Below are 12,796 nucleotides of genomic sequence, written 5' to 3'. Positions count from 1 at the left end.
CTTTATTTAACAAGGTAAGTCGGTTAAGAACAAATTCTTATTTACAATGACGGCCTAGGAACAGTGGCCTTGTTCAGGGGCAGAACGACATATTTTTACCTTGTCAGCTCGGGATTTGATCTAGCAACCTTTCAGTTACTGGCCCAACACTTTATCCACTAGGCTACCTGCCGCCCCACAGCCCAACCTTGCATATGAATAACCAATGGAGTCAGAAACGGATCATGGACTGGAGTTCATCCTGTTAGTCAACACATGTCATTACTTCTAGAACCAAGCAGTAAGCGTTCAGAGCTGCTCTTCCTGTGTCGGTTTGCGCTTGTAGCATAGAAGAGAATTGTTCCGTTCCAAACGGCCCCCTATTCCCTGATCCCAGTGAAACACCCTGCACTAGTCAGAAGTAGTGCATGTAATAGGGAATAGGGGGCCATTTGGGATGCTACAAGTCCAAACAGTTTCTGACTCCATTGACTCCTAGGCTACCTAGTTCTGCAAACACATGAAGCTGAACAGAGTCCTACCTCTCCTGCTTTTGCCCCTTCCTTCCCCTGTCTCCCTTTTCCCAAAGCAGGATGAGCGACTTGCCCCCCTGGTGTGCGTTGGGGGGAAGGAATCTGGGGTTCCGCAGGAACTTGTGTCTCTGCTGTAGTTTCTGAAGGCCAGCCCTCTCCTCTGCTCTGCTCTTAGCACTCAGCTCATACATCCACTTAGGCTTCCTCACTCTGCACACCTTCTGGAATAGAGCAGAGGAGAGGTCACATCAGTGGTGACCTGAGACTCGTCAACACCAGCAGAGGAGAGGTCACATCAGTGGTGACCTGAGACTCGTCCATACCCAAATCTTAACCCACCCCTTCACAGTATTCAAAACAAGCCTTCAAACAAGACCACCTATGTGTGTCCTACCTGGCTAGGTAGGCTTCGGGGGGTGCAGGTGTCTGAGCTACAGGCAAGGGTGAGGGACGTTTCTGACTCCTCCAGCAAGCTCTGGGCTGTCCGCTCTGGGGGAGGGATCACTGTGTAGCCATCGTCCTGGGGAAGGTAGCATATGTGTCTGTTGTAGGACACAGTCGGCTTGGCAAAGCCTGGGGGGGACATGTCTGGGAGGACAGACAGACAGTTGACAGAGTTAAAAGAGACTTACACTGAAGGGTAAAGTGTTTTCAGAGTACTTTAAAATGGATGACCTGTTCTAAATTACGTGCATTCCAAAGGGTGTTTAAGGGGCATACTACTGTACCTCTGGGGGCTTTGAGGGGCATACTACTGTACCTCTGGGGGCTTTGAGGGAGGGGCATACTACTGTACCTCTGGGGGCTTTGAGGGAGGGGCATACTACTGTACCTCTGGGGGCTTTGAGGAGCATACTACTGTACCTCTGGGGGCTTTGAGGGAGGGGCATACTACTGTACCTCTGGGGGCTTTGAGGGGCATACTACTGTACCTCTGGGGGCTTTGAGGGGCATACTACTGTACCTCTGGGGGCTTTGAGGAGCATACTACTGTATCTCTGGGGGCTTTGAGGGGCATACTACTGTACCTCTGGGGGCTTTGAGGAGCATACAACTGTATCTCTGGGGGCTTTGAGGGGCATACTGCTGTACCTCTGGGGGCTTTGAGGAGCATACGACTGTACCTCTGGGTGCGTTGAGGGAGGGGCATACTACTGTACCTCTGGGGGCTTTGAGGGGCATACTACTGTACCTCTGGGGGCTTTGAGGGGCATACTACTGTACCTCTGGGGGCTTTGAGGAGCATACTACTGTATCTCTGGGGGCTTTGAGGGGCATACTACTGTACCTCTGGGGGCTTTGAGGGGCATACTACTGTACCTCTGGGGGCTCTGAGGAGCATACTACTGTATCTCTGGGGGCTTTGAGGGGCATACTACTGTACCTCTGGGGGCTTTGAGGGGCATACTACTGTACCTCTGGGGGCTTTGAGGAGCATACTACTGTATCTCTGGGGGCTTTGAGGGGCATACTACTGTACCTCTGGGGGCTTTGAGGGAGGGGCATACTACTGTACATCTGGGGGCTTTGAGGGGCATACTACTGTACCTCTGGGGGCTTTGAGGGGCATACTACTGTACCTCTGGGGGCTTTGAGGGGCATACTACTGTATCTCTGGGGGCTTTGAGGGGCATACTACTGTATCTCTGGGGGCTTTGAGGGGCATACTACTGTACCTCTGGGGGCTTTGAGGAGCATACTACTGTACCTCTGGGGGCTTTGAGGGAGGGGCATACTACTGTACCTCTGGGGGCTTTGAGGGGCATACTACTGTACCTCTGGGGGCTTTGAGGGGCATACTACTGTACCTCTGGGGGCTTTGAGGGGCATACTACTGTACCTCTGGGGGCTTTGAGGAGCATACTACTGTATCTCTGGGGGCTTTGAGGGGCATACTACTGTACCTCTGGGGGCTTTGAGGAGCATACAACTGTATCTCTGGGGGCTTTGAGGGGCATACTGCTGTACCTCTGGGGGCTTTGAGGAGCATACGACTGTACCTCTGGGTGCGTTGAGGGAGGGGCATACTACTGTACCTCTGGGGGCTTTGAGGGGCATACTACTGTACCTCTGGGGGCTTTGAGGGGCATACTACTGTACCTCTGGGGGCTTTGAGGAGCATACTACTGTATCTCTGGGGGCTTTGAGGGGCATACTACTGTACCTCTGGGGGCTTTGAGGGGCATACTACTGTACCTCTGGGGGCTCTGAGGAGCATACTACTGTATCTCTGGGGGCTTTGAGGGGCATACTACTGTACCTCTGGGGGCTTTGAGGGGCATACTACTGTACCTCTGGGGGCTTTGAGGAGCATACTACTGTATCTCTGGGGGCTTTGAGGGGCATACTACTGTACCTCTGGGGGCTTTGAGGGAGGGGCATACTACTGTACATCTGGGGGCTTTGAGGGGCATACTACTGTACCTCTGGGGGCTTTGAGGGGCATACTACTGTACCTCTGGGGGCTTTGAGGGGCATACTACTGTATCTCTGGGGGCTTTGAGGGGCATACTACTGTATCTCTGGGGGCTTTGAGGGGCATACTACTGTACCTCTGGGGGCTTTGAGGAGCATACTACTGTACCTCTGGGGGCTTTGAGGGAGGGGCATACTACTGTAACTCTGGGGGCTTTGAGGGGCATACTACTGTACCTCTGGGGGCTTTGAGGGGCATACTACTGTACCTCTGGGGGCTTTGAGGGGCATACTACTGTACCTCTGGGGGCTTTGAGGAGCATACGACTGTACCTCTGGGGGCTTTGAGGGAGGGGCATACTACTGTAACTCTGGGGGCTTTGAGGGGCATACTACTGTACCTCTGGGGGCTTTGAGGAGCATACTACTGTATCTCTGGGGGCTTTGAGGGAGGGGCATACTACTGTACCTCTGGGGGCTTTGAGGGAGGGGCATACTACTGTACCTCTGGGGGCTTTGAGGGAGGGGCATACTACTGTACCTTTGGGGGCTTTGAGGAGCATACTACTGTACCTCTGGGGGCTTTGAGGGGCATACTACTGTACCTCTGGGGGCTTTGAGGGAGGGGCATACTACTGTACCTCTGGGGGCTTTGAGGGAGGGGCATACTACTGTACCTCTGGGGGCTTTGAGGAGCATACTACTGTACCTCTGGGGGCGTTGAGGGAGGGGCATATTACTGTACCTCTGGGGGCTTTGAGGGGCATACTACTGTACCTCTGGGGGCTTTGAGGGGCATACTACTGTACCTCTGGGGGCTTTGAGGAGCATACTACTGTATCTCTGGGGGCTTTGAGGGAGGGGCATACTACTGTAACTCTGGGGGCTTTGAGGGAGGGGCATACTACTGTACCTCTGGGGGCGTTGAGGGGAATACTACTGTACCTCTGGGGGCTTTGAGGGGCATACTACTGTACCTCTGGGGGCTTTGAGGAGCATACTACTGTACCTCAGGGGGCTTTGAGGGAGGGGCATACTACTGTACCTCTGGGGGCTTTGAGGGAGGGGCATACTACTGTACCTCTGGGGGCTTTGAGGGAGGGGCATACTACTGTAACTCTGGGGGCTTTGAGGGAGGGGCATACTACTGTACCTCTGGGGGCTTTGAGGGGCATACTACTGTACCTCTGGGGGCTTTGAGGGGCATACTACTGTACCTCTGGGGGCTTTGAGGAGCATACTACTGTATCTCTGGGGGCTTTGAGGGGCATACTACTGTACCTCTGGGGGCTTTGAGGGGCATACTACTGTACCTCTGGGGGCTTTGAGGAGCATACTACTGTATCTCTGGGGGCTTTGAGGGGCATACTGCTGTACCTCTGGGGGCTTTGAGGGGCATACTACTGTACCTCTGGGGGCTTTGAGGGAGGGGCATACTACTGTACATCTGGGGGCTTTGAGGGGCATACTACTGTACCTCTGGGGGCTTTGAGGGGCATACTACTGTACCTCTGGGGGCTTTGAGGGGCATACTACTGTATCTCTGGGGGCTTTGAGGGGCATACTACTGTATCTCTGGGGGCTTTGAGGGGCATACTACTGTACCTCTGGGGGCTTTGAGGAGCATACTACTGTACCTCTGGGGGCTTTGAGGGAGGGGCATACTACTGTACCTCTGGGGGCTTTGAGGGGCATACTACTGTACCTCTGGGGGCTTTGAGGGGCATACTACTGTACCTCTGGGGGCTTTGAGGGGCATACTACTGTACCTCTGGGGGCTTTGAGGAGCATACGACTGTACCTCTGGGTGCGTTGAGGGAGGGGCATACTACTGTACCTCTGGGGGCTTTGAGGGGCATACTACTGTACCTCTGGGGGCTTTGAGGAGCATACTACTGTATCTCTGGGGGCTTTGAGGGAGGGGCATACTACTGTACCTCTGGGGCCTTTGAGGGAGGGGCATACTACTGTACCTCTGGGGGCTTTGAGGGAGGGGCATACTACTGTACCTTTGGGGGCTTTGAGGAGCATACTACTGTATCTCTGGGGGCTTTGAGGGGCATACTACTGTACCTCTGGGGGCTTTGAGGGGCATACTACTGTACCTCTGGGGGCTTTGAGGGAGGGGCATACTACTGTACCTCTGGGGGCTTTGAGGGAGGGGCATACTACTGTACCTCTGGGGGCTTTGAGGAGCATACTACTGTACCTCTGGGGGCGTTGAGGGAGGGGCATATTACTGTACCTCTGGGGGCTTTGAGGGGCATACTACTGTACCTCTGGGGGCTTTGAGGAGCATACTACTGTACCTCTGGGGGCTTTGAGGGGCATACTACTGTACCTCTGGGGGCTTTGAGGAGCATACTACTGTATCTCTGGGGGCTTTGAGGGGCATACTACTGTACCTCTGGGGGATTTGAGGGGCATACTACTGTACCTCTGGGGGCTTTGAGGGAGGGGCATACTACTGTACCTCTGGGGGCTTTGAGGGGCATACTACTGTACCTCTGGGGGCTTTGAGGGGCATACTACTGTACCTCTGGGGGCTTTGAGGGGCATACTACTGTATCTCTGGGGGCTTTGAGGGAGGGGCATACTACTGTACCTCTTAGGGATTTGAGGGGCATACTACTGTACCTCTGGGGGCTTTGAGGGGCATACTACTGTACCTCTGGGGGCTTTGAGGGGCATACTACTGTATCTCTGGAGGCTTTGAGGGAGGAGCATACTACTGTACCTCTGGGGGCTTTGAGGGGCATACTACTGTACCTCTGGGGGCTTTGAGGGAGGGGCATACTACTGTACCTCTGGGGGCTTTGAGGGAGGGGCATACTACTGTACCTCTGGGGGCTTTGAGGGGCATACTACTGTACCTCTGGGGGCTTTGAGGGGCATACTACTGTACCTCTGGGGGCTTTGATGAGCGGGTTCAGTCCTGTGATGTAGTCTTCTGGACAGATCAAGTTGTTACTCTTCAGAAGGCCATTGTCAACACACCACATGAAGGTCCACCTGACTGAGGAAACAAACACACACTTATTTTAGGTGGCAAGGCTTATTGCAGTGATCTCTTCACAAAACACAAGGCTTATTGCAGTGATCTCTTCACAAAGCACAAGGCTTATTGCAGTGATCTATTCACAAGGCTTATTGCAGTGATCTATTAACAAAGCACAAGGCTTATTGCAGTGATCGATTCACAAGGCTTATTGCAGTGATCTCTTCACAAAACACAAGGCTTATTGCAGTGATCCCTTCACAAGGCGTCCCACGGTACAGTTTGTAATACCCTAGCTCCTAGAGGCTAGTGATATAGTAGCATTAAAGAGTGATCCAGACCAGTGTACCTGGAGGCAGACCCAGCTGTTGGTAGGCCTCTCCCACCTCCTCCACCACCTTGGTGTGGGCCCTGCTCTCTGTGGCCGTGGCCTGGACCCGAGCCTGAATGATGTGGTTCTCCAACATGTCAGCATCACGCATCCGACGGCTGTACTCTGAATGGACCTGGAGGCTCAAGCAGTGAGAAGTTATGTAGAAAAACACAAACACAGGGACCTTTATTCAGAGGGGTTGGGTTAAATGCAGAAGACACATTTCAGTTGAATACATTCAGTTGGGCAACTGACTAGGTATCCCCTTTCCTTTCCCATACTTAATGTTCATTGGTTGCACTGATGCGCCAAATGCAGGTTAGCATTTCTTGTCATGAATCTTGTTCTGGAGCTCTGCAGAGTGGTCAATAGCTGGCACTAACACTAACCCTCACTAGCCACGAAGTCATATATTCTAATTAACCACACAGGTAACCCTAATGTCTAACCCTAATGTCTAACCCTAATGTCTAACCCTAACCCTAACGTCTAACCCTAATGTCTAACATACTAATGTCTAACCCTAATGTCTAACACTAATGTCTAACCCTAAAATCTAACACTAATGTCTAACCCTAATGTCTAACCCTAATGTCTAACACCAACCCTAATGTCTAACTCTAATGTCTAACCCTAATGTCTAACCCTAACGTCTAACCCTAATGTCTAACACTAACCCTAATGTCTAACCCTAATGTCTAACCCTAATGTCTAAACCTAACCCTAATGTCTAACCCTAACCCTAATGTCTAACCCTAATGTATAATCCTAATCCGAATGTCTAACCCTAATGTCTAACCCTAATGTCTAACACTAACCCTAATGTCTAACCCTAATGTCTAACACTAACCCTAATGTCTAACCCTAATGTTTAACACTAACCCTAATGCCTAACCCTAATGTCTAACACTAACCCTAATGTCTAACCCTAATGTCTAACACTAACACTACTGTCTAACCCTAATGTCTAACCCTGACCCTAATGTCTAACCCGAATGTCTAACCCTAACCCTAATGTCTAACCCTAATGTCTAACCCTAATGATTTACCCTAATGTCTACCACTAACCATAATGTCTAACCCTAATGTCGAACCCTAATGTCTAACACTAACCCTAATGTCTAACCCTAATGTCTAACCCTAACCCTAATATATAACCCTAATGTCTAACCCTAATGTCTAACCCTACCCTAATGTCTAACCCTAATGACTAACCCTAATGTCTAACCCTAACCCTAACCCTAATGTCTAACCCTAACCCTAGCCCTAATGTCTAACCCTAATGTCTAACCCTAACCCTAATGTCTAACCCTAATGTCTAACCCTAATGTCTAACCCTAACCCTAATGTCTAACCCTAATATCTAACCCTAATGTCTAACCCTAACCCTAATGTCTAACCCTAATGTCTAACCCTAATGTCTAACCCTAACCCTAATGTCTAACCCTAATATCTAACCCTAACCCTAATGTCTAAACCTAACCCTAATGTCTAACCCTAATGTCTAACCCTAATGTCTAACACTAACCCTAATGTCTAACCCTAATGTCTAACCCTAATGTCTAACCCTGATGCCTAACCCTAATGTCTAACCCTAATGCCTAACCCTAATGTCTAACACTAACACTAATATCTAACCCTAATGTCTAACAATAACACTACTGCCTAACCCTAATGTCTAACACTAACCCTAATATCTAACCCTAATGTCTAACCCTAACCCTAATGTCTAACCCTAATGTCTAACCCTAATGTCTAACCCTAATGTCTAACTCTAACCCTAATGTCTAACCCTAATGTCTAACCCTAATGTCTAACCCTAACCCTAATGTCTAACCCTACTGATTCACGCTAATGTCTAACACTAACCCTAATGTCTAACCCTAACGTCTAACCCTAATGTCTAACACTAACCCTAATGTCTAACCCTAATGTCTAACCCTAACCCTAATGTCTAACCCTAATGCCTAACTCTAATGTCTAACCCTAACCCTAGCCCTAATATCTCACCCTAATGTCTAACCCTAACCCTAATGTCTAACCCTAACCCTAATGTCTAACCCTAATGTCTAACACTAACCCTAATGTCTAACCCTAATGTTTAACCCTAATGTCAAAACCTAACCATAATGTCTAACCCTAACCCTAATGTCTAACCCTACCCTAATGTCTAACCCTAATGACTAACCCTAATGTCTAACCCTAACCCTAATGTGTAACTTTAATGTGTAACCCTAATGTCTAACCCTAATGTCTAACCCTAATGTCTAAACCTAACCCTAATGTCTAACCCTAACCCTAATGTCTAACCCTACCCTAATGTCTAACACTAACCCTAATGTCTAACCCTAATGTTTAACCCTAATGCCTAACCCTAACCCTAATGTCTAACCCTACCCTAATGTCTAACCCTAATGACTAACCCTAATGTCTAACCCTAACCCTAATGTGTAACTCTAATGTGTAACCCTAATGTCTAACACTAACCCTAACCCTAATGTCTAAACCAAACCTTAATGTCTAACCCTAATGCCTAACCCTAATGTCTAACCCTAACCCTACTGTCTAACACTAACCCTAATGTCTAACGCTAAAGTCTAACCCTAATGTCTAACACTAACCCTAATGTCTAACCCTAATGTCTAACCCTAATGTCTAACCCTAATGTTTAACCCTAATGTCAAAACCTAACCATAATGTCTAACCCTAACCCTAATGTCTAACCCTACCCTAATGTCTAACCCTAATGACTAACCCTAATGTCTAACCCTAACCCTAATGTGTAACTTTAATGTGTAACCCTAATGTCTAACCCTAATGTCTAACCCTAATGTCTAAACCTAACCCTAATGTCTAACCCTAACCCTAATGTCTAACCCTACCCTAATGTCTAACACTAACCCTAATGTCTAACCCTAATGTTTAACCCTAATGTCTAACCCTAACCCTAATGTCTAACCCTACCCTAATGTCTAACCCTAATGACTAACCCTAATGTCTAACCCTAACCCTAATGTGTAACTCTAATGTGTAACCCTAATGTCTAACACTAACCCTAACCCTAATGTCTAAACCAAACCTTAATGTCTAACCCTAATGCCTAACCCTAATGTCTAACCCTAACCCTACTGTCTAACACTAACCCTAATGTCTAACGCTAAAGTCTAACCCTAATGTCTAACACTAACCCTAATGTCTAACCCTAATGTCTAACCCTAATGTCTAACCCTAACCCTAATGTCTAACACTAAGCCTAACCCTAATGTCTAAACCTAACCCTAATGTGTAACCCTAATGTCTAATCCTAATGTCTAACCCTAACCCTACTGTCTAACACTAACCCTAATGTCTAACCCTAAAGTCTAACCCTAATGTCTAACACTAACACTAATGTCTAACCCTAATGTCTAACCCTAATGTCTAACCCTAATGTCTAACACTAACCCTAATGTCAAACCCTAATGTCTAACCCTAACCATAATGTCAAACCCTAATGTCTAACCCTAACCATAATGTCTAACCCTAATGTCTAACCCTAATGTCTAACCCTAACCCTAATGTCAAACCCTAATGTCTAACCCTAATGTCTAACCCTAATATCTAACACTAACCCAAACCCTAACCCTAACCCTAATGTCTAACCCTAACCCTAATATCAAACCCTAATGTCTAACCCTAACCCTAATGTCTAACACTAACCCTAATGTCTAACCCTAACCCTAATGTCTAACCCTAATGTCTAACCCTAACCCTAATATCTAACACTAACCCTAATGTCTAACCCTAACATCTAACCCTAATGTGTAACCCTAACCCTAATGTCTAACCCTAATGTCTAACCCTAATGTCTAACCCTAATGTCTAATCCTAACCCTGATGTCTAACCCTAATGTCAAACCCTAACATTAAATTAAGAGGCCTATGAATCCTACCTTTCACATCACCTGGAATAGGTATTGTTGGATCCTGTATTTTACATTATAGCCATTAGATATATATGATTAAATATTATCTGATGTTGGTTGTGTGAGGTGTCTGCATTTGTGCACTGGAGCATCATTGAGATTAAACAACTGCTTGCTACTTGCCTGTTTGTGTGTGACAAGAAGTGAGTAACATGGTGTGACCTGCATGTTGCAAAACTGTAGATAACAGCCCAGCAGATGCTTTGTCCTTGTGTTTGGATGTAACAATATTGAGCACATGGTGTGACTTGCTGTATTTTACAAAGTTGTGATAGGGAGGGGTGGTCATCACGAGGTTTAACTGAGATGGAAAAATACTGAACAACACAATAGCAGGAACTGTGCAACTGTTCTAACTAGGCTGCGATACCAGAATAGTAAGGATCTATACATCGACGGAGGGAGGACTCCAAGAAGCGCCAAGAGGCGGGGACCCGCCTGAGCGCCTGCAATAGGCTGGGCAAGTTTAAACCACGCCCAGCCTCTACTGTGATAGGCCAACAGATGGGTTGGAACTATGTCTATCACAGTATAAAGAATACTGTTTACATACAACTTGTCAGTTCTCTGTTCTGCCCTGCGTGGTATTACAGTGAGCCCGTATATACGAAAGTTGCATTTGCCATTTATTACTTAGCTAATAAAAAATACATAGTATAAAATCGGTGACTCATTGTTATATTTATCCTGATACCAGATTCGAATTTACGCAACTCTAACAGTATCCAATAACTTTCCCAGTGCCAACATACTGGGCAAGTGACCAGGTTGTTGTCCATCTAGGTAACATGGCTAACAAGGTTGGTTGTTATTAAACAAATAATAGCGGCCCGCAACATGGTTAATGAAATTATTAAATTTGACCCGCAAATTTGCAGTAAAAAATAATAATGTAGGCATAGCTCCGGCATAGAGTCTTACCATTGGAACCGTTTGTTCCAAAGACTAGCGATTGAAGAGCAAACTGAAGTGAAGAGAAAATTCTGCATCTCTTTGATGACAGTGCTTCTTTATAATAAACTGACCCTTATCCATCTGAGTTTTACAGAGAACAAACTGAAGGAGGCTATTGCGTATATATTTCAAAATTAACTCCTATCAGTTCAGTGACCTATCACAATTGGATAAGACACAAAACATGATGTGATTGGTAAATGAGTTGCAAAAACATGACCAAAAAAGGCGATCTTGAAGCATATAAACACATATTTTATTTAAATTATCTTAGATATAAAAGCCTCCTTCATTTTCTATCTGTAAATGAAACTGATGAAGGTCAACACACACACACATACACACACACACACACACACACACACACACACACACACACACACACACAGACACACAGACACACACACACGCACACACAGACACACAGACACACACACAGTTTGCACAGGGCAGTGAGGGCACATAGCTAGCTAGCTATATTTTGTAGTTGTTGAATGAGTAGCTAGCTACCTGTTGAAGATCCTCCACATATTTGTCATGGTAGTTGTTGCCTCCCCTTCTTGTCTTGGTGAGAATGGCAACTGTGTCTTTCCCAATAATCTCTGTTGTGTAGAGATCCTTGAAGATGCTTGCCAATAAATGTGAAATGTCCTATTGGAAAATATAACGTAGCATTAGACTTAGGCCTATAATGTTAGTCAATGACTCTTCTTGAATGAAACACACTGACATTACCACATAGTTAGGCCTACTAATTAGCCAGCAGCAGACCACTCTGCATCCCACTGCTGGCTTGCCTCTGAAGCTAAGCAGGGTTGGTCCTGGTCGGTCGCTGTACAGGGGACCAGATGCTGCTGGAAGTGATGTTGGAGGGCCAGTAGGAGGCACTATTTTCTCTGGTCTCCAAACAATGCCCCAGGGCAGTGATTGGGGACATTGCCCCAATCACTGTGTAGGGTGCTGTCTTTCGGATGGAACGTTAAACAGGTGTCTTGACTCTCTGTGGTCATTAAGAATCCCATGCCACTTATCGTAATAGTAGGGGTGTTAACCCTTGTGTCCTGGCTAAATTCCCAATCTGGCCGTCATACCAACACGGTCACCTAATCATCCCCAGCGTCAAAATGACTCATTCCTCTCCCCTGTAACTATTTCCCAGTTCGTTGCTGTAAATGAAAATGTGTTCTCAGTCAATTTACTTGGTAAAAAAATGGTTTAAAAAAAGCCTAGTTACTGTAAGAATCAAACTGGCATGATAAAATCGTTAGTTAGTGCTAACCTGTGTTTTTTCTGATGCAGGTCGATGACGGTTCATGGACGGGTCTAACCCTGTTTGGGGTCTTGGCTCAGATTCCTCAAGCATGGTTGCAGTCTGTTGGGCCAAACAGTTGTGAGGTATAGTAGCCTAATTAAGTCAACGACAAAACACACATGACACACATTCATCTATAATTCACACAAAACACACATGAACCTATAATTCATGCGTAAATATTATATTGTGTAAATATTCTATTGTCTATAAAACACACAAAACACACATTAATCTATAATTCATGCGTAAATATTCTATTGTGTG

The 12,796-nt window shown here is 46.8% G+C and overlaps 1 protein-coding gene across 1 annotated transcript in view; it reads right to left on the bottom strand.

Moving 5' to 3' along the window:
• Window positions 1-12,580, bottom strand: part of LOC139420502 (DLEC1 cilia and flagella associated protein) — a 112,045-nt gene extending 99,465 nt beyond the window's left edge. The window contains exons 1-6 of the mRNA XM_071170709.1: window positions 12,497-12,580; window positions 11,728-11,868; window positions 6,275-6,431; window positions 5,833-5,943; window positions 907-1,100; window positions 522-733 (exon numbers count right to left, since the gene is read on the bottom strand). Coding sequence (XP_071026810.1) covers window positions 522-733; window positions 907-1,100; window positions 5,833-5,943; window positions 6,275-6,431; window positions 11,728-11,868; window positions 12,497-12,580 — 899 coding nt within the window. The remainder of the gene's footprint in view (window positions 1-521; window positions 734-906; window positions 1,101-5,832; window positions 5,944-6,274; window positions 6,432-11,727; window positions 11,869-12,496) is intronic.
• Window positions 12,581-12,796: the final 216 nt, after the last annotated feature.

This window comes from Oncorhynchus clarkii, chromosome 11 (assembly GCF_045791955.1).
Source record: "Oncorhynchus clarkii lewisi isolate Uvic-CL-2024 chromosome 11, UVic_Ocla_1.0, whole genome shotgun sequence".
Lineage (NCBI taxonomy): Eukaryota > Metazoa > Chordata > Actinopteri > Salmoniformes > Salmonidae > Oncorhynchus > Oncorhynchus clarkii.
Note: the sequence above shows the minus strand (reverse complement) of the source record. Positions and strands in the feature narration are given on the sequence as shown.